Here is a 26,999-nt window from a genome sequence, read left to right on the forward strand (position 1 = left end):
TTTTAATTTAGCTGAACTCATAGGCTGGTTGAAAGATCCCTTTGTTGGCAGCGATCTTTTGAATAGCCGCATAAACCTTTTGGTCTCTCTCTTGCTTTACTCCAACCCTTTCTCCCATTTGCAGGATTAGAAAAGCACTTGGGAGGCCCATTAATCTTGCCGGCGTTGTCAGGAGTGATCAGCGAGTTTTATTAAAAGCCCTGGGATTGCCTGAAAGGCCTCCTTGTCTGACTTTGAAATGAAAGGGGCATGTTAAGATCTCGGGGCACATTGTCAGGACCCCTCGCCCTGCCCCTTGGACTATGAGCTGACCCTCCAGGAGGAAGCACAGAAGCCCTCCTTTGTTAAAGGGATTTCGCTGGTGGACAGAAAGGAGTTGGGCCCTGTCAGCATGAACTCTCTGAGTTGGGGGGCTGCAAATGCCCTGTTGCTGCTGCTCCTCCTGGCCTGGGCCAGCCCCACCTTCATCAGCATCAACCGTGGGGTGAGGGTGATGAAAGGCCACTCCGCCTTCCTGTCAGGAGATGACCTGAAATTTGCCATCCCTAAAGAGAAAGATGCCTGCAAAGTGGAAGTTGTGATGAATGAGCCAATAACCCAGAGGGTTGGGAAACTCACTCCACAGGTAGGTCCTATCTGCGATTTTCTGTTCAGTTGTGTGTATGAATGCAAGTGTATGAAAGTGTGCGGGGGGACAAAGAACAGAGATGTAAAAGGTCTCCCCTTAAGCCAACAAAGACGAGTATTAGAAGATGTTCACATTTGAAATGGTGGACTTGCAATTAGCAGGCATAGTATTGCGCTACTTTTCTATGTGAGGTGAAACCTATTTTTAAACATTCTTGGCTGACTTCAGATTACAAGCCTGAAGCCAGCAGGATTTAATCCTGATTATAATAACATTTATAGAGGAAATCAGGTTCAAACTAATATGGATGCATGTATTTTTTTTCTTAATCCTGCACTATTTCAGTAAGTCTTTCCAATTTCTCCTCTTTTCTTGAAGATAACTCTGGTATATCTTACCAGCTGCTTGACCTTATAGAGTAGCTAATTATACAGGAAAAAGCACAAACATCATGTAAGAGAATTACATTGGAGTTGTTTCTGCCCCGAGTTATCACATCCATTGCCAGTCAGAGTGGCTTTGGATAAGAGATCAAGATTTCACGACATTTTTAGGACATACCTGTGACCTTAGCATAGTAAAGGTAAAACCTGAAGATGTTTCATCTATTAACATCACTTAAACATTTTTTCTGAGTAAGGGAAAAGAAGTAGAAAAGAGACGTGAAGATACTGCACTTTAAATATTCACTGTTCTTTGAAATTATCTGCTTAATTTTTTTCCTTTTAATCAAAATCTTGGAGACCTTTATACTTAAGGGTATTCTATTGTCAATCACCTTGTAGAGTGAAGAGTTACCTCCTAATTCATTGGGTTTAAAAAGTCTATATTCTCTTACATTGTTTTTGCTTAAAGTAGGAGTTACCACTATACATAATTTAAAAAATTGCTTCTGATTTTATTACTTGTTCCTACTGTCCTGTAACTTTGCTCCCAGTGCAAACAGTCTTGAGAATATTCAACACTAGATGCTACTGCTGCTTCTGGAAAAATGGACCATTCTCTTTTGCTGAACTATGAACTTTATTTCCTTTTCATTTGGCTAAAGAAGCATAATCCACGAGGTTATTGAAAAGTGGTACTAGGTATTGCAGAGAGAGAAAAAAAGACTTAGATGGATACTAGCTCAATTGGTATCTCTAGACATTCCGTTTACCACACTTCAAGTTATAGACCCATTCTGAAACACATCAGAATTCTTTGGAAGAGGGTCTCACGTTGCAGGTATTTCGGATGCGGTAGCAACCAAATGTCTCTGCCTAGTTGCTTGTAAGATTTTATTGTCAGTCAAAGAGCTTTAGATGGGTATCTAAAACATGTTAGAATTCAACAATGGCTCCACATATTAGCCATTGTATTCCCAAGTGTTTGGTAGTTGCAATGTCTCCTCAGTTACTCCCAATTATACTTGCATTCTGAATGTGTTTTGATTGGCACTTAAGAGCCAGGGAAAAAGAAGATACCTGGGATTGCTCATACTAGAACCCCAATGTGTTAAATAGGATGAAGAAGCAATACAAATAAGCTCAGGAGTGGGTGATAGAGACCCAACTACAGGGACTGGGGTCGAAAGGAAAATGCAGGCTGGCTGCAGTAGCTTACGCCTGTAATTCCAGTACTTTGGGTGGCTGAGGCGGGCGGATCACTTGAGGCCAGCGGATCACTTGAGGCCAGGAGTTAGAGACCAGCCTAGTCAACATGGTGAAACTCCATCTCTACTAAAAATACAAAAATTAGCCAGGCGTAGTGGCACATACCTGTAAGCCTAGCTACTCGGGAGGCTGAGGCACAAGAATCGCTTGAACCCGGGAGGCGGAAGTTGCAATGAGCTAAGATAGTGCCACTACACTCCAGCCTGGGTGATAGCGTGAGACCCTGTCTGGAAAAAAAAAAAAAAAAAAAAGGGAAAATGCAGCCTTTAGAGTTTTGAGAGAGGGTAAAATAGGACCCCTGATCCTAGAGGACTCGGGTGTTTGATAAAGCAGGAACCCAGGGCTGTACTGGCACATATGGGTGTCTTATAAAGACTGATGATTGATAATATGGTACCTCTTCCAATCAATATATTTTAAAAAATCATTCAACATTTATTTAGAAGTGGGACTGAATATATTGTGAAAAAGAGAAGAAGCAAAATTCCCACTGGTAGCTCGCAGGAGCAAGCTGTCTAAGCTGTCTTCCAGTTTGGACCTCAAGCATGCATGCCCAACTGAGCAAAACAAAAGCCCTGCAGATGACCAGATTCTCCTTAGTAGGCAATTTGGAGATAATCTATTGTTACCTAAGCCAGCCTCTGAGAGCTCTCCTCTCCCTACCTCAAATGGGCTATGACACCTTACTGTATATGGCAGTCTTTCTGAGAGAAATAAAATTGTCTCCATTATATATTTTTAGTGATGTTTTAATGGTCCTGATTGCTTGGCCTGCTCCAAGGCACTGAGGAGCAAAAAGGGATCCAAGTGACTAGAACTAGGTAAAAAACATTTGTTCATAAGAATCAAGGATTGGAATAGGCCTGCAAGTCATCTCCATCTCACACTCTCTGATTTTAAGGTAAAACTCCAGTTACTAGAAAGACAGTATAGAGAAGAAACCACAAATTTCCTGGCTGATTTAGGAAACTCTTGGTTGCTGAGAAACACCTCTGAATATACTGATTCCCTAGCCTGCTATTGCTCATTAAGAAAAAGTAGAATCAAGTCATGAATACTTAGTGTATGTATTTCCAGAGGCAAATATGACATCTCAAATGGATTTATAGCCTATAAAGTCAGTATGGGATTTATATCTTCTAATATTTATTGTGTGGTAAAGGAGTTCATTAAAATATGGAGTTTCATCACTTTTTTTGGCCAAATATTAAAACTGTATGTGAGAGAAATCTGTATCATGGGAAAACTTTGTTTCTCAAACTGCCAGGTGATTGTTCCTATTTGTTATTCTCATAATTTCAACAAAAACAAGATTCCTAAGTAAAGTCTGTTTTTTTTTGTTGAATTTGTGCTTGGTTTTTAATGCAGGCTGGTTCAGTCCTTCCCTAGGGGTTTGTTCCTTATGGAGTTTTAGAAATTAAGCATAGCTAAGTGCACGTGCACGCGCACACACACACACACATACACACACACACACACAGCCTAAACATTATTCTTTAATAGAGCTTAGTAATAAGCTGAAAGCCAAGCTTATGTGAACCCATTTCTAGCGAAGGTGCTGTATTAACAACACCCTGCTGTGTAATGAACAGTTTCATGTGACTTGCACAGAAAATGTTTTGTTTAACATCTGTTCAATCAGTGTTTTCATTTCATTACTGAAGTTTGTCTTAGGATCAACAGGTTCATTTTCCTATTGAATATTTGGAAAGGGATTTCAGTTGATGCACACCAGTGCCTTCTGTTCAGATAACCCTCTTGATGTAGTCAATTAGATGAGGTTGACGGCAATATGTTTTCCTCATATTTTAGGACAAGACTCCCTCACACATGGCACTTCTCACACCCAGCCCAAAGCAAGAGATTTGCTGGGTGGAAAGCACCCCAGGATAGCCCTGAACTTGCTTTTTTGAATAGGAAATATAGCGGTAAGAAAGTATCTCTAGTTTGAACCATTTTACTGTCATTAAAGTGAGTCATGAGCTAGGAATGTGTGACAATTTAATTATAAATTGTAATTGAAAAGCAGTTGAAGTGGAAAAAAACAAAGCTAGACAGTAATTAGAAAAGGATTTAGCTCTCCTTTGTTTTAGTTAGTAAATTTATGGACAATTATGGTTGTTTCCTTTTATAAAAGGAAAACATATTATGAAACATAAAACAGATGTTTCTTTTAACAAAGCAGATTGTCTCTTTATTACCATGACTATTTGTCAATGATATGGGGAAGCTCTTTGCTTTATCTCCTTCTTAGTTGTCAATTAAAAAGAGGAACCAACGATATCTGTGGGAAAAGAAAATCATTTGTATTAGTGTTAAAGTCTTCTCTGAGTGAATTATGTTGTCTGAAAATGTTTGAGGCTGTGAAAAGGTACAGAGGAAACACCACGAACGCAATGGTGGACATGCGTGCATACCTCGAGGGTATTAGAACTCTACCAAAGTCAGACTGGGCAGAATGAAGGGCATGATATGGGTGGGAGAGATGATTCTTCCTCTAAAAATCAGGTTCCCAAAATGTAACAGTTAACAATCTCCTAATAATACTGAGTGAGGTGAGACAGTTCATTATAATTTTATTTGAATAGAGGAAATTGCTTTTAGATTTCTGTTTTTCTCATCTGCCAGTTCTGCTATTGCCTAACTAATGAAAGCAGTTTTTTGCAAGTGTGTAAGACACAACTCTGGGTCATGTTAGGCTCTGATTAACCACAATAGTGTCCATAGTCAGTGGCTTCATCTTTGAATATGAGAATACTATTCAGAAAAAAAAAAAGAAATAAAAGGAGAACACAGATATACCGAAAGAATACAGTGTGTCTGTGGGTGGGTTAAAGCATGCCTTTTCATGCAGACACACAGAAAGAATTCTGTAACTCAATTGCTGTGAACCCCTGAAAGGGGTAAATAAAATTTTGAAAAATGAAACCATGTTTTAAATGCACTCCAGTTGGTAAAAAGACACTTATTTGGAGAGGTAATCATCCCTTAGCTAATTTTCTTGAACTGCTTTGGTTTTCACAATTTAGATATTCTCAAAACGAGAGCCAGCTGTATAAGTAGGATGGTGACTGTGTATGGGGGTAGGGTAGAGGTGGTGGTGGTTAAGACACACACACTCACACACATACACACATTACTAACAGACCATATTTTCTCCAGGCAGTACTCTTGTGGCAAAATGTTAAATCTTGTACCAGTTTTCTCATAGATATTTATCCAATTCTTCATGTGAACTAGGTCTTTGACTGCCATTTCCTTCCCAATGAAGTCAAGTATGTTCACAATGGTTGTCCAATTCTTGATGAAGACACAGTGAAGCTCAGACTTTACAGGTAAGCGGCACAGGAACATTGCTCGTTTGCTGCCAAGTAACCATTCTGTGTACTTTTGAGGGCTTTTCTTGTGGATATGTATTGTCATGAGGGGAGTTAATAGATTCCAGACAAGAAAGTAATCAACAGAAACTGGAAGCCTGAGTGGATAAGGCAAGATTTGTAGCCAACTTTCATTTATTTCCACTTGTGTCATCTTCCCTAGGATTCTTCAGTGGCAAATTTTTAGCCGTATCCTGTTTCCCTCTAGTGTCCTTATCTACGTATCTCTGGTGTTCCAACCCACCACTTATGGTGGAAAATGGAAATTATAAACTACAAATTCTTAATGAGAATCAGGGGGAAAATATATTCCAAAAATGAATGAAATTCTTCTTTTTTGTTACCAGCTGCTTAGTTACAGAAAGTGCAATATCTTCCATTTTTAAACATATTAAATATTTAAAATTCCTTTTTTTTTTTTTTTTGAGACAGAGTCTTGCTCTGTCGCCCAGGCTGGAGTGCAGTGGCACAATCTCGGCTCACTGCAACCTTGCCTCCCGGGTTCAAGCTATTCTCCTGCTTCAGCCTCCTGAGTAGCTGGGACTGCAGGCGCCCATCACCACGCCCGGCTAATTTGTTGTATTTTTAGTAGAGGTGGGGTTTCACCGTGTTAGCCAGGTTGGTCTTGATCTCCTGACCTCATGATCTGCCTGTCTCCGCCTCCCAAAGTGCTGGGATTACAGGGATGTGCCACCACGCCCGGCCTAAAATTCCTTAAAAATCAACTATGGAGTTAAACATGGAATGACCGTAGGAGACAGCAGTTCTTCTCCTTTGCATATATACAAGAAAAACAAAAACTTATGTTTTACATAAGAACTTGCACATGAAGTTCACTGCAACATTATTCATAACAGCCAAAAAATTGAATAAATCCAACTGATGAATGGATAAACAAAATGTGGTATATTCATGGAATGGAATATCATTCAGCCATAAAAAAAGAACGAAGCACTGATAAAGGCTACAGCATGAATGAACCTTGAAAACATTATGCCAAGTGAAAGAAGCCAGGCACAAAAGGTCACATATTGTATTGTTTCATTTATATGAAATGTCTAGAACTGGCAAATTCACAGAGATGGAAAGTAGATTAGTGGTTGCCAGAGGCTGGGGAAGGAAAATGTGTCTCTTTTGGGGGTGATGAAAGTCTCCTGGAATTAGATAGTCATGATGGTTGTACAACCTTGGGATCACACTAAAAAACTCTGAGTTCTATATTTTTAAAAGATGAACTTTGTGGTATATGAATTATATCCCAATGAAAATTAATTTTAAATTTAAGCTCACGATTATGGTATATCTGACTTCATAAAAGTAACTGAGAATTGATGTATGTGGCGTAGGCTTTATAGGGTTCTTTATTTGGTTTTTATTGCTTTTAAGAATATTTGGTTAAATATGTTGGTGTGAATTTCCTTTAAGCACTAGACTAATGTGAAAGACTTTTGTACAAGACATTGGAACAGTGAACCATTCTACAAACATTTATGACCACCTATTACAGGCCAGGCTGTACGCTGAGCATAATAAACAAAAGGATGAGAATACACAGATTATTTTAGTGCTTGTAGTCTAAGGCAAAAGATGAGCAGGTAATTATGATGCAGAACAAGCGCCAAAAGAGAGACACAAAATGCTGTGTTCAGAAAATGAAGTGGCACCCAAGGATTCCTTAGGAAGATATGAAATCAGCATCCAGGGCCATTTGATCTTTCTAAGGCTTTAGAGTTAAAAAACAAATAACTTCAAAGAGCTTGCGCGGAGTGGGAGGGAAGGGTAGTGGGAGTTGTGGGGAACATGGGGATGGTTAATGAGTACAAACAGTAGTTAGAATGGGTAAGACCTAGTATTTGATAGCACAACAGGGTGACTACAGTCAGTAACAATTCAATGGCACATTTTAAAATAACTATACGATTGGATTGTTTGTAACAAAAAGGTTAAGTGGGCCAGGTGCAGTGGCTCACGCCTCTAATCCCAGCACTTTGGGAGGCTAAGGCGGGCAGATCACCTGAGGTTAGGAGTTTGAGACCAGCCTGGTCAACATGGCAAAACCCCGTCTCTCTACTAAAAATACAAAAATTAGCTGGGAGTGCTTGCAGGCACCTGTAGTCCCAGCTATTCAGGAGGCTAAGGCAGGAGAATCTCTTCAACCTGGGAGGTGGAGGTTGCGGTGAGCCGAGATTACACCACTGCACTCCAGCCTGGGCAACAGAGTGAGACTCTGTCTCAAAAAAAAAAAAAAAAAAAAAAAAAGGATAAATGCTTGAGGGAATGCTTAATAAATGGATGCCCCATTTATTAAGATGGGATTATTACACATTGCATGCCTGTATGAAAGTATCTCATGTACCCCATTACATATATATATATATAATACACATATGTATACACACACACACCTGCTATGTACCCACAAAATTAAAAATAAAAATAAATTTAAAAAAGAAAAAAAGCTGATGAATGCTTGCTGCTTCTACTCCTTCCTTGGGTTTCTAGGCTGCTGGGAGACTGGAAGAGTACACATGAAAGGCAGGGTTAGAGGAGCTTCTTCCCCTCTTGGTCTTCAGCACATTTGAAATAAAATATTCAGAGGAGTAGGCAGCAGAAAATCAGGGAGCATGTTTGTTCCCCTCTTACTACTTCTCCTTCTCCAGCCCCTTTGGCAAGCTACCTGAGCCTGTTATGCCTCAGTTTCTTCCTCCATAAAATGGGATTAACAATGTCTATCCTAGGTTTTTATAAGGATTGTAGTTGGTGGGACTGTAAACTAGTTCAACCATTGTGGAAGTCAGTGTGGCGATTCCTCAGGGATCTAGAACTAGAAATTCCATTTGACCCAACCATCCCATTACTGGGTATATACCCAAAGGACTATAAATCATGCTGCTATAAAGACACATGCACACGTATGTTTATTGCGGCATTATTCACAATAGCAAAGACTTGGAACCAACCCAAATGTCCAACAATGATAGACTGGATTAAGAAAATGTGGCACATATACACCATGGAATACTATGCAGCCATAAAAAATGATGAGTTCATGTCCTTTGTAGGGACATGGATAAAATTGGAAATCATCATTCTCAGTAAACTATCACAAGAACAAAAAACCAAACACCGCATATTCTCACTCATAGGTGGGAATTGAACAATGAGAACACATGGACACAGGAAGGGGAACATCACACTTCGGGGACTGTTGTGAGGTGGGGGGAGGGGGCAGGGATAGCATTGGCAGATATACCTAATGCTAGATGACGAGTTAGTGGGTGCAGCATACCAGCATGGCACATGTATACATATGTAACTAACCTGCACATTGCGCACATGTACCATAAAACCTAAAGTATAATAATAATAATAATAATAATAAAAGGATTGTATTATATACTATCATAGAGAATTTAGCATAATGCCTGGGCCATAACAAGAGCACATCAATTAGAAGCTGCATTATTGATGCATGCTCATCACTCATTAATCTTCTCCCTTCAAAAAAAATGACACCCCTCTATTTTAGACTCTTCAGACAACCTGAGATTAGAGTTGCTAAGCGGATGGAGGGAATGGAAGTGGCAATTGCTGAATACCCTTTACGTGCCAAGCAGTGAGCTGGGCACCCAAACTAGGCTGCAAATGACCACCTATGTAGTGGTATTTCTGAAGGGCAAAAAAGCCTGAATGCTTCAGAAACCACTCACCCCTTCACTCCTGAATTAAAACTCAATCCAGAAATTATATAGGCTTGATACTCTTAAATTACACATATGCTAGAAGTGAGACTCTGAGGTCTCAGCAGTCATTAAATATCCACATGCATGATGAGTTTGAGAGCAGGTGTTGAAAGAATGATGTTGGGAGGAAGAAGTGGCAGGAAAAGGTGTTGACACCAGGGTAAAGAGATGAAGGGAAGAGAACAAAGAGGCTGGGAGTAGAGCAAGAAACAAAATCCAAACTCAATCTGTGGCACAAATTTGGTGAAGGCCAATCTTTAATCTTCCAGCTGAGTACATGGGTATCAGAAATACCTGAGCACCAATTAATATTGCTTTTGCCCTGTGTTCTCCACAGATTTACTGAAACAGATACCTTCATAGAAACCTTTATCCTGTGGGTCTATCTTCTGGAACCAGACTGTAACATCATCCGTATGAGTAACAATGTGCTGGAGGTGCCTGAATTCAATGGCCTGTCACAAGCGATTGATAAAAATCTGCTCAGATTTGATTATGATAGGATGGCTAGCCTGGAATGTACGGTTAGCTTGGACACTGCGAGAACTCGGCTGCCAGCCCATGGCCAGATGGTTCTGGGGAAGCCTCGACCAGAAGAACCTCGTGGAGATCAGCCACACAGTTTTTTCCCAGAGTCCCGTATGATGTCTTTTAATGCCTTTCTGGGTATTACTAAAACTGACAAAAATATCCATGCATGCTCTGCTTCCACCATGATGAAAAGTTCCAGTTAACTAGTCATTTTAGCTGGCTGAACAGTGTCAGTTAGTGGTTAAGAGCGCAGACTTTACAATCAGAAAGACCTGGTTTTGAGAACTTCCTCTGTTCTTTATTTTCTGTGTAATTTTAGTTATTAACCTGTCTAAGCCTCTCTAAAATGAGAAAGGAAAATAGCTGCCCTGTAGGGTTGGGTAAGGATAAGAGTAAATGAGGTTATACATACACACAGTACTTAACACAGTGTCTGGCTCACAGTAGGTACTCATTAATTGTCAGCTGTTATTAGTAATACCAACAGTAGTAGTTGGTGCATTTATGGGGTATTATTGGATTATGAGCAAATTTGAAGTAAAGCTAGTGGGTAGCAGTGATAGATGAAATTAGGAAGAGTTTATGGGTAACATTCCTTCTGCTATTCACTCCATCAACCTATTTTGGGCACCTCCTGTTCTCTCTAGAAACTATGAGAAGCCAAGAAATATAAGGGATAATCATAGCAATAGTAGTAATACTTTGAATTTGGACAGAATGACAGTTAACGGCACATTTGTTCTATTTTGTAAGTCTGAGAAATGAGACTCAAAAAAAAAAAAAAAGTGGGTGGCTGGGCATGGTGGCTCATACCTATAATCCCAGCACTTTGGGAGGCTGAGGCAGGAAGACTGCTTGAGGCCAGGGTTTCAAGACCAGTCTGGGCAACCTAGCAAGACCCCATCTGTACATTTTTTTTTTTTAAATTTGGAAGTGGCTTATGAGTATTATATACCAAACAAGAGTGGAAATACAGTTGGTTAGAGATGTGAAGACTGTTGGAGAGACAATTACGGTTTTCAGTGAGAAAGAGCATGTTGGTTCAGGTGGTCAAAGAATGTTTAAGGGAAGGCTTAGTAAAAAGACCAGGTGGACCTAGAAGGATACGCAGGATTTGAGTGTGTGATAGCCACATGGGGAGGGGATTTCAGTGAGTAGACAGCCTAGTAGAGATTGTATGATAGAGACATGGAAGCTGATTCTATAAAGGAAAGACTGGAGCTAGACTATGGAAGGCCTGCAGTGAGTCACTGGTCTATTTGTTAGAGATGTTCAAGCCTCAGACAACACATTTTATTATTTTTTCTCTCAGTTTAACTTTTGGTGGGTGAGGGCATGATGAGACAACTGGTCAACTGTTTTTCAGTAAAGGAAACTACAAGCTTTCAGAATAATGACAACCCACTCAGTGAATGATTGGAGGGTACATGAGTGTTCTTGAGGCAGTGAGAGGGAATAAGTATTCATGGGACGGAGTACTGGTTTTTAAATTTTACAATTGTTATGTTTAAGTGACTCTCTTAATCCAGTGCTGTACATTCTAGAACTGGGAGCAAAACTGAAGTGTCCAGGTGGAAGCTGTACCCCAGGATTAAAGAAAATAGAAAGCCTTAAAGTGAGCTGTGAGGAGTTCCTGCTGATGGGCCTTCGTTATCAGCATCTGGATCCCCCTTCACCCAACATTGATTATATCTCCATCCAACTGGACCTCACAGATACCAGGAGTAAAATTGTGTACAAGGTAGAGTTTGGGGTTATGTGTGGGTGCCCCCAGGATTCACAGTAAGAGAGCCAGTTACACAGGGTTACTCATGCTGGCCCCCATGCCAGGGAGAGTTCCTGTGCTTTTGGGGGTGAAACTGCCAGTGACTCATTGGAACTGCAGGCTTGTTGGTTCTGCTAGTAAGTGCTTAAAACAGTAGCTTTTGTATAAAATTTCCCTTCTCTGGTTCTCTTCTAGTTCCACCATCAGTTCGGCAACTTGGGAAGTACTGGGGCTAGTTACATGCTAACCTTCTTCCTCCTTTACTTCCAATACTCTTCAGCTTGTCATTTGACCTTTTATAACACCTTCTCTTTGATGCTTCCTTTTGTCCTTCTTGAAATCAGGGGGTCTACTCTGCAAGGTCACAGGAAACTAGCAGGGGAGGAGAATCTCAGTCCCATGGTTATGTTTGTCACAGATTTGTTACTCTTCCAGGCTTTGGGATGAAGGGCTGGCTCATCAAGGAGACAGGCTCCCAAAGACCTCCTGCATCTTCCAATCTCTTTTAGTTCTCTTGCTTTTCTCCTATTGATCTCTATATATTGAAATAATGACAGAAAGTGGATTCCATTTATTTGAAATATTTAACATGCTGTGCTGCTGATTCATGAACTCTATAATTTGTTTATTGGGGAAACTGCACCTGCTGAAACAGCTGAGTGTTTTTTTTTTTTTTTTTTTTTTGAGACAGAGTCTCGCTCTGTCGCCCAGGCTGGAGTGCAGTAGCGCAATCTCAGCTCACTGCAAGCTCTGCCTCCCAAGTTCACGCCACTCTCCTGCCTCAGCCTCCCGAGTAGCTGGGACTACAGGCACCTGCCACCATGCCCGGCCAATTTTTTGTATTTTTAGTAGAGACGGGGTTTCACCATGTTAGCCAGGATGGTCTCAATCTCCTGACCTCGTGATCCGCCCGCCTCCGCCTCCCAAAGTGAAACAGCTGAGATTTTGTGCTGAGGAAAGATGATCCAAGATGATGTTTGGAAATACTTCTATCTTTCACAATCTGGCTTCTCACTGGGATTTCTCCTAAGGGGCCCTGTCAAATATTGAACATTATTACCCCAAGGAATTGATATGACAAGGAATCATAAACAAATGATAAAACAAAATCATAGAATTAAGATCTAGAAAAAAACTGTGAGGCAGACTAGTCAAATTGATCAGGTAAATCACTTGGGTAGCTTTTCAAGGATAAATTTCTGAGTCCAAATAATAGTTAAGAGCATGGACACTGGGCCCAGATTGCCTGGGTTCAAACGTCCACTTAACTAACTGTGTGACTTTTGGTCTCATTTTCTTCAACTTAAAGTGGGTTAATAGTACCTATTTCTTAGAGTAACTGAAAGGATTAAATGAGAAATACTTATTATGTGCTTGACATAAAACCTGGCACATAGTAGCACTATGCATATTGCTGGTTTTAAAAGTCACCCAGTAAAAAACTCATTGGCCAGGTTTGCAAAACCAGGCTGGGTTTAGCTCAAGCTTCCTATTTTATAGTAGTGGCCCCGAGAAGTGACATGCCTTGTTCATACAGACCTAAACACTAGGTCTATAGACAACTAATAGATGTTTTCTGTTTGTTTTAACACAAAACTCCTTTCACTTTTAATGATTTCTTATATCCATTGAAAAAATTGGAGCCATTTTTCTTTTTGATCAAATTTTCTCATTTTTTTGTTACTATATTGAATAGGGCTTTATTTGTTTATATTTTAAAATCCATTTTATTGGGAGTTTATCCCTTTACCTTCTTGCTTTGTTTATCATTAACCTATTCCATAGCTTATTTGGCATGTCATAAAACAGATTCATTTATGAATATAAAAGTAATAGGCTCACTGCAGAGAATACTAAAAAAACACAGAAAGCAAGATAAGAAGAAAATAAATATAGCTGTATTTTTACCATTTTTACATACACACACATGTGCATGAGTGCATGCCAGAGCTGGTTTTGTTTTATGGAATCACATTTATACTATATGTGAAGTTTTGTATCTCATTCTTTTGTTATTTTTATGGTTGTACAGTCAATTCTCATCAAGTGACCAAATGACCCTTCACTCATAATTTCTTCTAGATTTTTAAAGGTCTTCTTCCTTACATTTGCCTTTTTAATCTACCTCAAATAAAATTTTATTATATGATGAAATATAAGGAACAGTTTTTTCCAAATAACCCAAATTTTCAACACTATTCATTGAACAATTAACTTGTTTCCCATTGATTTTAGATGATCTTCTATTGTATATAAGGATATAACGTATACAATTTCAAGGCTAGCTCTTTTATTTCTTAGATTTACCTACTATTTATTCTTTGTCAGTCTCATGTTATTCTAAACATAATAGGCCTATAATTTTCTTACAGGCAAGTTCTTCCTTATCACGTCTCTTCAAAATTTTCATGGCCATTATCACTAGACTTAGTTCTAAATAAATATAATTGAATCATTTATGTTAGTTTAAAAAAAAGCCCCTAAGGATTTTTATCAGTATCCAATTAGAACTATAAATTATTTGGGGAAAATTAGAATAATGGAGCATTTACAATATTAAGTCTTTTCATCCAGAAATGAAGTATCTCACTTCAGTGGACAAAGGTTCTTTTATAGGTTTCTGTAAAGTTCATAGTTTCCTTCATGTAAGTTGAGCATACTTATTAAGTCCAGTCCTAGGCACTTTGTTTTTGTGAACCTATGGTGAATAGAATATTTTTCTCCCATTATATCTTCTCAATGGTTATTGGTGGTAAACAGAAAAGCTATTTTTGGAATAATTTTCTTTTATCTGGCTTCTTTCCTGAATTCAATTATTTTAAGAAGTTCTCAATTCTTTGGGCTTTTAAAGACCATAATTATATCTTTCACTAATGATGATAATTTTGTTCTTTCTTTTTCTGTAATTATTCTTCTTATTTTTGCTCTATTCCCCACTGGTTTGAGAAGAACAATATTAAATATGTTATTTATAAGAATCTTTGTCTTAAATTTTTTACTTTAATCAACTGCCCACATTGAATTCATCTTTGAAATTATGTGGTCTCTCTGCTTTTTCCATTAATGATCAATTTGTATCACCCTTTTCCTTTTACTCTTTCTATGTAATTTTAAGTGCCTTTCTTGTAAGGTACATATAATTGGACATTTTTGTTGAATTTCAGAATATTTGTCTTGAATAAGGAAATATAAACTTTATATTTGTGGTAGTAATAGATACACTTTTTTCTATCATGTTTTATGCTTTCTTGCTAATTAAAAAAATTTGTCTTGCAAAATAGATGATGTTTTCTTTGCCTTTATCTTATTTGACAATTCCTTATCACACTTTATGTTTTATTTGGACTTAATTCTAAACTTAAAAATATTCTTAAGCCTATATTTGTAATATGTACAGTCAAAAAATGAAGTGAGCTCTCTTGGCTCCTTCCTATGTATGATGATAATTGATCCAATTGATCCTTTCTCCTGGCAATTGCTTTGTTTATATAATTTGCAATTTCAGTTCTAGCATATGATTGTTATACTTTATCACAAGCAGTAAGCTCTTTCATCATTTGTATCCACTTTATTAACATGTTTAAAATAACGTACTTATTTAGACTTGACTCTAGACTCAATTGGTCTTAGCGTTAAGCACCAGTCCTTCTAAATCACAATTTACCCCTCTTGAGTTTTCTAATTATGCATCTTCAAATAATACTTCTTCCCAGTGACACATGAAGATTAGATACTCTAAACCCTGGGACATCTCAGTATATCGTTCACCTGCCTTCATCAGCCATGCATTGGGAAGGGAAGGGGTTGATTATCTTCTCCTCTATTCCTCTCTTGCAATTCTCTTTTCTCTGGGCATTGCCGGTTAGTTTCTTAATTTTCAGGCTGGTGGCAGGGGTGGTTTCAGGGAATGGGAGAGAGGGATCTTATTTGATCAGGCATTGATGACATATGATTTCATGCTCTCTGAGCCTGGTAGATGTCTCAAGCTGCATCTTTGTCTTAGGGACAAATTTATGGTTTCTCTGGAGAGTCCCATTCATTGGTCTATCACTCATAGCTCTCTTAAGAGGATTATTTCTAGCCTAAGTGATCACTTGCAATTTCTCCTGCAGCTCCTAGGATTTGATTCCATCTCCAGCATTTTCTTACTGGATTTTTGTCCTCTCAAGAGTGCACTCTGAAGTTCAGGGTCCAGGAGATCCCAGACCAGCCCTCTGCCCACTAGGCCCATAACTGGAAACATTTATATGTCCCTTGTTGCCACAAACAAGAACAGAATGATTCTGGCACAGCCATCATTTTTTTGCTTCCAGCCACTTAGCTTCCTCAGATATGAGCCCTGCATCAGCTCTCTGTGTGTGTTTCAACTGCAAGAAACACATTTTAAGGGACAGGAGATATGGCATTGCTCTCCTCTTCCTGCTCCATGCCAATATTTGGTGTTGAAGGTCAGGAAAGTGACTGAACACAACACAGCAAAGCACTCCTCTTCCCTAATCAATCTTTTTCTACCTTTCTCAATCTTTTTATATTCTTATATGGGCAAGAAAGTTCTGGAGTCTGGAATTAGTTCCAGACAACTTGCTTTGTAAATTCTGCATATTTTACTACCTGTCTTACATTCAGTTGCAAATCTAATCTCTTTTATTGGAACTTTAGCATTCTGTTATACACAGATTACAACTCCTAGCCCAGTGGCAAGTGTTCAGCAGTATGGGACTAATGTGAATTTGATAACTGAGACTGGTTCTCTCAGCAATGGGCTAGATCAAATCCTGTGAGAACTAGCATCTACTGCTATGAGGATTCTTTTCTTTTCTTTACAAAGTCTCACTCTCTTGCCCAGGCTGAAGTGCTGTGGCATGATCATAGTTCACCATAACTTCAAACTCCTGGGCTCAAGTGATCTTCCTGCTTCAGCCACTTGAGTTAATTGGCTATAGGTATGCACCACCATGCCTGGCTAATTTTATTATTTTTACTTTTTTTGTAGAAATAGGGTCTTGTTCTGTTGCCCAGGCTGGTCTCAAACTCCTGGCATCAAGCAATCCTCCCGCCTCGGCCTCCCAGAGTGCTGGGATTGCAGGCGTGAGCTACCACACCTCACCCTGTGAGGATTCTGTCTGCCCATAGCACTTGTTGAGATCTTAGATCTTGTGGCACAATTTCATGGTTTCTTTGGAGGGCCTCTTGCTCATAGTGCTCTCATTTTGGGAGGTTGCATGCCTAGCCTCAGTGGCCACTTGCAATCCCCAATGCCCAACCCTTGCTTGAAGATCCAGGGTCTTAACTAACTAGACAACCAAGCAGCTATTCTTCATTTGCATGAGAACAAAATCATAAAGATATATTTCCTTCATCCTTCTCCTGCCCCCTTTAAAACTACATGACAGGAGGTGAGGAAGGCGGCTGGAGGAGGTTGTTGGTGGGTGCCAGATTGCTAAGTGCCTACTTTGGCCATTTCATTTGTCCTCACTTAATACTTGGGAGTCTGGTATTAATATTTTCATTTACAGTTGGAAAGAAAATGAGACTGAAGAGTTAAGTAACTTGTCTAAAGTCACACAAATTAAAAGTGTTGGAGATAGAATGATAAACACAGTTTCTTCTGATGCCAAAGTAGGTGCTCCCTTCTTCACCTGGCTGCATATAAGAGTCACCAGGGAGCTCGAGAAATACTGGTTTTCTGGTCCCCTTTTTGGAACAATTAAACAAGAACCTCTGGAGACGGATCCTAGGTACCAGCATGTGTTTAAAGCTCCCCAGGTGATTCCAATATGCAGCCAGGCTTCAGGTCACTGCTAGACACTAGGCTGTGACTGTATTAAATATTATGCTATTAGCCCTGTATGATATCACCTCATTCATATTATTTCCTCCTTTATATTTTCTCTATCCTTCAAAAGTCAGAGAGTGCGTGGCTGCCTGTCTATATCAGAGCTGGAATTCCGAATCAGATTCCAAAGGCTGCATTCATGGCCATGTTTATTTTGGAAGTGGATCAGTTCATCCTGACCTCCTTGACTACATCAGTTCTGGACTGTGAAGAAGATGAGACCCCTAAACCCTTGCTGGTGTTCAACATTACTAAAGCCCCGCTCCAGGGCTATGTGACTCACCTGTTGGATCACACCAGACCAATCTCCTCATTCACCTGGAAAGATCTCAGTGACATGCAGATCGCCTATCAGCCACCAAACAGCAGCCATTCTGAGAGGAGACATGATGAGGTAAGAAGGAGAGACAAAGCTTCCAGCCTAGTTAGAAGTCACAGGGTTATTTAAGAACCTCCTACCCTAAACCCTCAGGTTCCTTTGTACATTCGTTGCCTCAGAAAAGAATCAATCACTGTAAATCAGAATGCAAACTAACTGCCCAGAGGAGCCAGGCAGGTGGGGTCAATGAGCAAACCCCACTGAGGGGCACTGTGGCAAACTGAAGAAAGAGCCAGCACCTCAGGAAGCAGCTGCCACTCAGCTCATGCCCACCGCTGCCCTGCAAGGATACAAGTGTGCCCACTGTTGCTGTAGCACTCATGTGCCAAGAGAAATTGGAAAATGATACTTTTTTTTGGTAAAATGCTTAAATTCTTGAATATAGAAAACAATTAAAAATCGTAGTGAAACGTATTGTGCTAGCTACCAAATATTTCTGAGGGCCACATTTGACCCAGGGCTCACCAGTTTGAGAACTGCAGCAGCCTTCGACAGCCTTTCTGAATCACAGAGACCGTTGAAGTTAGAGATGACTTTTGTTTACAATTCTTTTATTTTTAACAAAATTTTTTTGGTGTGTTTCTTTAAGTTCTGGGGTACATGTGCAGGACGTACAGGTGTGTTACATAGGTAAACATGTCCGTGGTGGTTTGCTGTACCTATCAACCCATCACCCAGGTAGTAAGCCCAGCATGCATTAGCTATTTTTTCTAATGTTCTCTCTCCCTCCACCCCCAACCCTGACAGGCCCCAGTGTGTGTTGTTCACCCAAAATATGGAACACTTTACGAATTTGTGTGTCATCCTTGTGCGGAGGCTATGCTAATCTTCTCTGTATCATTTCAATTTTAGTATATGTGCTGCCAAGGTGAGCACACAATTCTTTTATTAATAAATTTTTTTTTTGTGAGAGCTTTTTATGGGAATCCTTAATTTTAATTAATAACACGGACTCAGGATAGGACATTCCACAGTCTTATTTGATAACGAATTTCACAATGAAACACTGTCCGTCAGGAAGGTCCTACTTCTATCTAATTTCCTTTTGCTGCAGGTTCCACCTCTTTCCTCTGGTTTTGTAGTTAGTGGGAGGGGAGGACAGCTGGTTAAAGTCTTCCACATAATAGTGCTTCACATGCTTAAATAACTACCAGCAACTTGATTCAAACAGGGTGGAAATTGTAAACGAGCAGACTGACATAGACTTGAGTTCAGGTTTATTAAGGAAAATGAGTGTCCCTGGGGTTATCTCTATTGTAATTTCGGCATTTTCAGCATGTAGCCTCAAGGGGAGAAAAAGGACTTCAGGCTATAAATGCTATGCTTTGCCTTCTGCTTTTATTTCCCCCTCTTCATCATAGTCTGTGACCCCCCATGCCTTCCCTATTAGGAAGTAATTTATCATTGTGCATCCAATCTTAGAGCACCGCTTTTCTGGCTGCTTCCTGTGTGTAGTGTCTGGCATTGTATAATGTACTCTTAAAGCAGAACCTGTGCAAATGTGTAATTTTTTTCGTTAGATGGTAACTCTCAATTTTTTCAGTAGAGATCACACAGTTTTCAGTTTGTGTGGACTGGAAGCCCTGGGCCAGGGGTCCAACCAAATGTATTACCCCTCCAAAAAAAGACACCTCCTGCCCATGTAGTTTCCTGTTCAGTCTGTTGCTTTGGCAGCTTTGAATCAGTTTCTTTTGTTATTCAGTGTTTGCTGATATAGTGCTGTTTGATTATTTCTCTTATCCTCTCCCATGGACCACATGTTCTTCAAAAGTGGGGAGTATGCCTTGCATTTCTGTTATACCTCATTCTTCTCTGTCAACATCTGGTGCAATACATACACAGCACATAATAAAGAGCAAAACTTATCATGCAGCCCCTGCTTACTTATTAGTTATGAATTTCATGAAAGCAAATAAAGTTGAGATATTTAAAAATATGTCTAGTGAAATAGATGTCTCTAGATCAGGGTTTCTTGATAGTAGCAGTACGACAATTGCCATTTTGTATCAGATAATTTTGTTTGGGAGGTTGTCCTGTGTACGGTAGGATGTTAGTATCCTGGCCTCTACCCATCGATGACAATAGCATTCTCCCACACACCCACTTCTGAAACCAAAAGTGCCTCCAGACATTCCCAAAAGTCCTCTAGGGGGACAACATCACCCATAGTTGAAAACCACTTCTCTAGATCCTCCATCTTTGAGAAAGATTTAAGTGACTGAATGTGGGAAAGAGTTGTTGGTCTCCTAAGCAAGTGCAGAGACACTTCTCCAGCATATTACCAATTTTAGATTAATAAATTCTTTTATGTAGAAGAAAATTTAAAAATACTGTTAAAGTAGGGAACAAGATCTAGAACCTGAAAAAGTCAAATCAGGTTTTCTAAATGAGATGTGGGAACCGCAGAAACCTGAATCCCCGCAGAAACCTGAATCCTCTGTGTGTGGGTGTACCCCAGAATTAATGCTACTTTACCTTGTAATGCTTCAGTGTGTGGCTCCTTTGCCTCTGTTTGTTTACAGGTAGAATTGGAGGTATACGACTTCTTCTTTGAAAGGAGTGCACCTATGACAGTCCACATCTCCATCAGAACAGCAGATACAAATGCCCCCCGTGTATCCTGGAATACAGGTAAAGCTCAATATAAGGCATAAAGCAACATAGCCCTGAAGGGAATACAAGAAAGTAGACGGGTCGGGAAAGAAAGGTAGTTTTATTCCTATGTCATACATGCGGCAACTGAAACCCAGACAGATTAAGGGCATCACATAGTAGCTTTTGTTGTTTTTTTATTCCTCCTGGCAGCGTGAGAAATTTAAATCCAGGATTTCTGTGTCCTGAGGCCAAGTTCTTTCCTCTGCCGGAGATAAGACAAAGGGACACTTTTCAACTGAATGAAGCAAAAAAGTGACTATTTGTGATATTGAGCTGTAGTGGGACTGAAATCTCCAACTCAAATTGTTCCAAGGGATTGGAGAAAGGTTTAGCTTTTATAATCCATAGTCTATTTTTGTGTTGGGCTGCATGGAAACTAAAATACATAAATAAGAGCTTTAACTGCTTTAAAATATGGCTTTCTATGCCTTTCAATTCTGAGTGGACTTATGTGATGTATATATGTTGATCAGACGTAAATGTGGAATGTAAATGGAGATCTTTTCCTTCTCACTGATCCCATCAATACCATTTGAAACATACTTATAAGCAGTGGTGGTAGATTGTATTAAGGGAAAAATATCTGTGTCTGGTTTAAATCCTCAGGTGGCAGCTTAAACAAGCTGCCTTGTGTGTGTACACATAGGTATGTGTTTGTATGTGTGTGAGTTTCAGTAGAGATAGAGAACATCAGGTGAGCAGCCTTGATTTATAATTCTGGCTGTACATCCTACTGTACCTCTGTCAGGGGGGTAATGAGAGAAAAGACGGAATCAGTAACCTAAAGTTTAAGAATAATCACATGTTGCGTGGGCTCCTGCCTGAGTGTAGAGATGGAATAGTCTGTATGTGTATGTGTGATCGGTGACACCCAGGTTTGCTCAGTGTCATTTTGGCTGCTTTGAACATCAGAATCCTTTTTAAAATAAATGTTTGCTTATTATGAACTTGATCTGTGCCATCGTTGAAATTTGGAGAATACATTTAAAATTATTTATTATTTTACCGTGAAGATATAACCAATGTTAATATTTTGCTGTATGTATTTCTAGCCTTCTCGATTGTTCCTCTGCTGTGCTCCATGATGCCTTGTCCTATGCACTACTGGCTTCCAAACCCTTATTGCCAGTCACAGAGATTCTTCTTATGCACTTCTGTCCATTTCTCTTCCCTCCCTCCCTCCTTCCCTCCCTCCCTCCCTTCCTTCCTTCCTTCCTTCCTTCCTTTTCTCTCTCCCTCTCCTTTATATATGTATTAGCCCAGTTTCCCTAGAAAACAGACCCCGAGGCAGATCAGATGTACTAACCCTATACTAAAAGCAAGAGTAAGGGGAGAAGCAAATAAAAAGGTGGCATGGCTGAGCTGGTGTCACAGCTTTACAATAAGATAAAGCAGATTGCTCTGTAGTGTTGATGTCTCCAGGGAGAAGATGCAACCGCTGTGTCTGGGAAGAGTTGGAAGTGGGGTGGGGAAAAGGTCAACAATCTATTAATGGTCAGTTATTTCCCATCTCCTGTCTTTAATGGGTTAAAGTTTACTTCACTGGCTGTTAACTCCCCACATGCCCAGATTGTGTTATCTGGCCCCTCTTAGCAGCCATTGCACACACTTCCTGGATCCCCTGGTGCACGGCCGGTTCAGCCACAAGGTTGGTCCTGCCGCCACTAGAGGGCAGTGGAGGTAGCCGGCTGCATCAGAAGATGAGGCAGTGGTGGCAGGAGGGCTTTACAATTTTGGAGACTGGGAACCCTCATGGGGCGGCTGCAGCTAGAGAACAGTCAGTTGGTCGAGGCCAGGATGGCAGGTGAAGCTGGCAGATGTGAGAGAAGAATAAGATGGGTCCAGCAGCATGCTACGTTGCAATTCGACCAGCTTGCTCTGCTTCCTTTCAGGATTCTCTGTAATCTGTTGTAATATTGGAGTTAATAGTACTAAAAATAAAAGCTACATTCCAGTTTCTTGAAAAGCTTTTAAAGATGCAATATTCAGATGGTTTCATGAGTGGAAATTCATTCATCTTTTCTTAAGCAGGCATGTTGGCATGTCATAGAACTTGCCAATACCCTTTTCTTATCTTTTTTTTTTTTTTTTAATTTAAGTTCTGGGGTATATGTGCTGAACGTGTAGGTTTGTTACATAGGTATACATGTGCCATGGTGGTTTGCTGCATCTATCAACCTGTCATCTAGGTTTTAAGCCCCGCATGCATTAGATATTTGTCCTAATGCTCTTTCTTCCCTTTCCCCCCTACCCCTGAACAGGCCCTGGTGTGTGATGTTCCCCTCCCTGTGTCCATGTGTTCTCATTGTTCAGCTCCCACTTATGAGTGAGAACATGTGCTGTTTGGTTTTCTGTTCCTGTGTTAGTTTGCTGAGGATGATGGTTTCCAGTTTCATTCATGTCCCTTCAAAGGTCATGAACTCATTATTTTTTATGGCTGCATAGTATTCCATGGTGTATATGTGCCACATTTTCTTTATCCAGTCTATCATGCCAACACCATTTTCTCCTTTCTTTCATAGGTCTGAATCTCCTTGAGGGGCAGTCTCGAGCCATCACTTGGGAACAGTTTCAGGTTGTCGACAATGACGACATTGGTGCTGTCCGGCTAGTTACTGTTGGTGGCCTGCAGCATGGATGGCTGACTTTAAGAGGTGAATGATCCAACTTGATAACCTAGCAAAGAATCCAAAAGTATTTTCTTCAAAAGTAGATGTATTTAACAGATATATGTAGCATCTCTTGGGCCCCATTTCTCAATGAAATTGTCAAATGCAGAAAATCTGGAGATCTTGAAACCATTGACTTTTGTGTTCAAATGCTCAGATCAATGTCTAACCATTTATGAATGGTACCTTGTACGTGGCTCATTGTTTAAACCTCAGTTTTGCTTTCTGGATGCCATGCATGGCTCCTTGTAAGTATACTCCTTAACTAGTTATTTTTTTTTCCCAGTTGGAGGACAGAATGTTTTTTATTTCTCTGCTTCAAAAAAGTATATTGAAAAATTAGGCTGAGCACGGTGGCTCACGCCGTAATCCCAACATTTTGGGAGGCCGAGGTGGGTGGATCACCTGAGGTCAGGAGTTCAAGACCAGCCTGACCAATATGGTAAAACTCCGTCTCTACTAAAAATACAAAAATTAGCCAGGCATGGTGGCGGGCGCCTGTAGTCCCAGCTACTTGGGAGGCTGAGACAGGAGAATTGCTTGAACCTGGGCGGCAGAGGTTGCAGTAAGCCAAGATCATGCCACTGCACTCCAGCCTGGGCGACAAAGCAAGATTCCATCTCAAAAAAAAAAAAAAAAAAAAAGAAAAATTAATGCTTAATTAATACTTTAGTAATAATGATGTTATGTTATTAGTAGTAGTTGTCATGGTTTAAAAGAAATAAATTTATAATTCTATGGGATAACAGTTAACAAGGTAATAATCAAAGTAATATTTACACTTTATGTTAAAATAAGTCATTCCTTATAATGAACTCAGAGGATTTAATTCAATTATCTTCTTAGTTTCCCTAACTGTAAAGCAGATATAACTCACCATCATTTGTGAGCAGGGAATTCTGGAATCAAAAACAAAATACTAAATATATGATAAATCCTCCTGCTTAATCCCAGGACAGTGGGAGGCCAGTTTAAATCTGGGTATACCAGTCGGGTTGGGTGTTCAGTTGTATGTAAGAGAAATCCAAGTGTAGTGGCTTGGAAATTAGTTATTTTCTTCATGTCTTTGAGGCTTGAAGACCCAGAAGGAACAATGAAAGAAGTCATGATCTAAGTTTGCTGTATCTAACAAGTTTTCCTAGGAGCACAATACAACAATTTCCACTTAGATTTCTTTATCAAACTATGTCACATACAACTCCTCAGTGCAAGCAAGTCGGGAAGCCTGAGTATTTTTAAATGACCGTATTGCTATGCCAGATACAACTAGGATTCTGGCAGTGAGGAAGAAGCATAAAGTGGCTCTTGGTCAAGAAAGTGTTAAATCGTTTATTCCTCTAAGGTCTTTAACACAGCCACATGGTGTGAAGAGAATAATGGGGTGCACCTGCCATTAAGAATTATAAGTCTCTGGCAGGGCACAGTGGGTCACACCTGTAATCCCGGCACTTCGGGAGGCCGAGATGGGCAGATCACTTGAGGTCAGGAGTTCAAGACCAGCCTGGCCAACATGGTGAAACCCCATCTCTACTAAAAACATAAAAGTAGCCCAGCATGGTGGTGCGTGCCTGTAGCCCCAGTTACTCAGGGGGCTGAGGCAAGAGAATCGTTTGAACCCGGGAGGTGGAGGTTGCAGTGAGCCAAGATCATGCCACATGCCACTGCACTCCAGCCTGGGGGACAGAGGGAGACTCCATCTTAAAAAAAAAAAAAAAAAAAGGAGTTGTAAGTATCTGAAGAAAACAAAGCAATGTTTATTAATACTATAGAATTGAAATGGAGAGTGGGAGACCATAATGCATTGATGGTCTGGGTTCAGAGGACATAGAAAATAGTATGACCATTTATTAAGCTTTACTTTGTGACAGATACCGTGCAAAGAATTCTGTACACTTTAACGTGTTTATCTCATTTCAACTTTATGATATTAGATACTGTTATTGTTCCCATTTTACAAATGGGTAACCTGAGACTTAGAACAACTGATTTATTTAAGGTTGCACACCTAGAAAATGGCAGAACTGGGATTTGAACCCAGTCTGTTAGATATTAGAGCTCTAGCTCTTGGTCTTTGAGCCAGTAATTTTCAAATAGGCTTGATAACACTGGTTGTTGCCTCCCTCCCACCCACCCCTGAATTTCTGATTCAGCAGGTCCAGGGTAAGGCTTGATAATTTGCATTTCTAAAACTTTCCAGATGGTACTGAGGCTGCTGGTTTGAGACCACTCCTCTAAGAACTGCTGCCATGTAAGATGGTAGCAATTAGCTGAAGAATAACCAACATTTATTGTAGGCTTACTGTTGCTTAAGTTCTCTCATTCTTGCTGTGGATTATGAGGTAAGTATTTGTATTAGTAAGGGTTCCCTAGAGAAATTAAACCAACAGAATGTCTATCTATCTATCTATCTATCTATCTATCTATCTATCTATCTATCTACCTACCTACCTACCTATCTATGAGGTGATTTATTCTGGGAATTGGCTTATGTAATTGTGGAGGCTGAGGGGTTCCTCGTTAGGCTGTTGGAGAACCAGGAAAGCCCAGGAAGTCATGGGTATTAGTCTGAAGGCCCGAGAACCAGGGAAGCTGATGGTGTAACTCTCAGTCCAAAGCCAAAGGCTTGAGAAGATGGGCAAGGGGAGTAAGGGGTAAGGAAGGTGGAGGGTGGAGGCACAAATGGGGGTGTTAGAGGGTGGCTGGTTTATGTTCCAGAATTCAAAGGCCCAAGAGCCAGGAGCTCCAGTGTCAGAGGGAAGAAGATGGAAGGAAGTCTCAGCTCCAGAAGAGAGAGAGCATTCCCCTTTCCTCTTCCTTTTTGTTCTATTCAGTCTCTCAATGGATTGGATGATGCCTGCCCACAATGATGAGCGTGATCTTTTCTCAGTCTGCTGATTCGAATGCTAATCACTTCAAGAAACACTGCTTCACAGAACCACCCAGCAATAATATTTTACCAGTTGTCTGGGCATTCCTTCGCCCAGTTAAGTTGATGGAAAAAGTTCAAACCATCACAGTAGTATTATCCATGTTTTATAGACGAGTTTCATAAATTAAATACCTTGCTCAAATCTGCACAACTGATAAATGTTGGAGCCAGTATTCAAAACTAGATGTGTTGTCCCAGAACCCACTAACAATCTGTAGTTTTTCCAGGTGAGGGAAATATGGGCTGCACACTTTCCTTAGCATCCTCTGCTGTGTTGATGCTTTCCCCACAGCTGCTGCTTCTGCACTCCCTTGCTCAATCTGCTCCATCTCTGCTCTCTCCCTCAGGGGGGAAAGGATTTCTCTTCACCGTGGCTGACCTCCAGGCTGGAGTTGTTCGCTATCATCATGATGACAGCGACTCCACCAAAGACTTCGTGGTCTTCCGGATATTTGATGGCCATCACAGCATCCGTCACAAATTCCCCATCAACGTCTTGCCCAAAGATGATAGTCCCCCGTTCCTCATAACCAATGTTGTGATTGAACTGGAGGAGGGGCAGACCATTCTGATCCAGGGTTCCATGCTGCGAGCTTCAGATGTGGACGCCAGTGATGACTACATCTTCTTCAATATCACAAAGCCTCCACAGGCTGGGCAGATCATGAAGAAGCCAGGGCCAGGAGTGATAGGTAAGTTCTGGGCAGTTACGATCATTTGAATGGAATTCATTCTTCCATAGAGAACCTTCTCTACACCCTTCTGGGTTTGCTGAAATTGTGTCCGAGTTTGTGCTAAGGTGAACATCAAGTTTCTGAAGTAAGATAGTATTCTT

At 40.2% G+C, this 26,999-nt stretch overlaps 1 protein-coding gene and 1 non-coding gene across 9 annotated transcripts in view; one reads left to right on the top strand and one right to left on the bottom strand.

Moving 5' to 3' along the window:
* Positions 1–26,999, top strand: part of FREM1 (FRAS1 related extracellular matrix 1) — a 256,761-nt gene that overhangs the window by 123,464 nt on the left and 106,298 nt on the right. For 6 of the 8 annotated variants that reach the window (XM_063649502.1, XM_063649503.1, XM_063649501.1 and 3 more), the window contains 8 exons: positions 125–625; positions 5,521–5,615; positions 9,738–10,039; positions 11,476–11,672; positions 17,603–17,926; positions 20,434–20,542; positions 23,089–23,220; positions 26,512–26,856. In XM_063649502.1, coding sequence (XP_063505572.1) covers positions 392–625; positions 5,521–5,615; positions 9,738–10,039; positions 11,476–11,672; positions 17,603–17,926; positions 20,434–20,542; positions 23,089–23,220; positions 26,512–26,856 — 1,738 coding nt within the window. In that variant the 5' untranslated portion in view covers positions 125–391. Of the gene's footprint in view, positions 1–124; positions 626–5,520; positions 5,616–9,737; positions 10,040–11,414; positions 11,673–17,602; positions 17,927–18,689; positions 18,780–20,433; positions 20,543–23,088; positions 23,221–26,511; positions 26,857–26,999 lie in introns of those variants that run through there. The other 2 variants (XM_063649504.1, XM_063649505.1) reach the window with 2 other exon arrangements.
* LOC129044851 (U6 spliceosomal RNA) lies at positions 18,681–18,787 on the bottom strand. Its single transcript, XR_008504826.1, has one exon. It is a non-coding gene; the product is annotated as a U6 spliceosomal RNA (small nuclear RNA).

The sequence above is a fragment of the Pongo pygmaeus genome, chromosome 13 (assembly GCF_028885625.2).
Source record: "Pongo pygmaeus isolate AG05252 chromosome 13, NHGRI_mPonPyg2-v2.0_pri, whole genome shotgun sequence".
Lineage (NCBI taxonomy): Eukaryota > Metazoa > Chordata > Mammalia > Primates > Hominidae > Pongo > Pongo pygmaeus.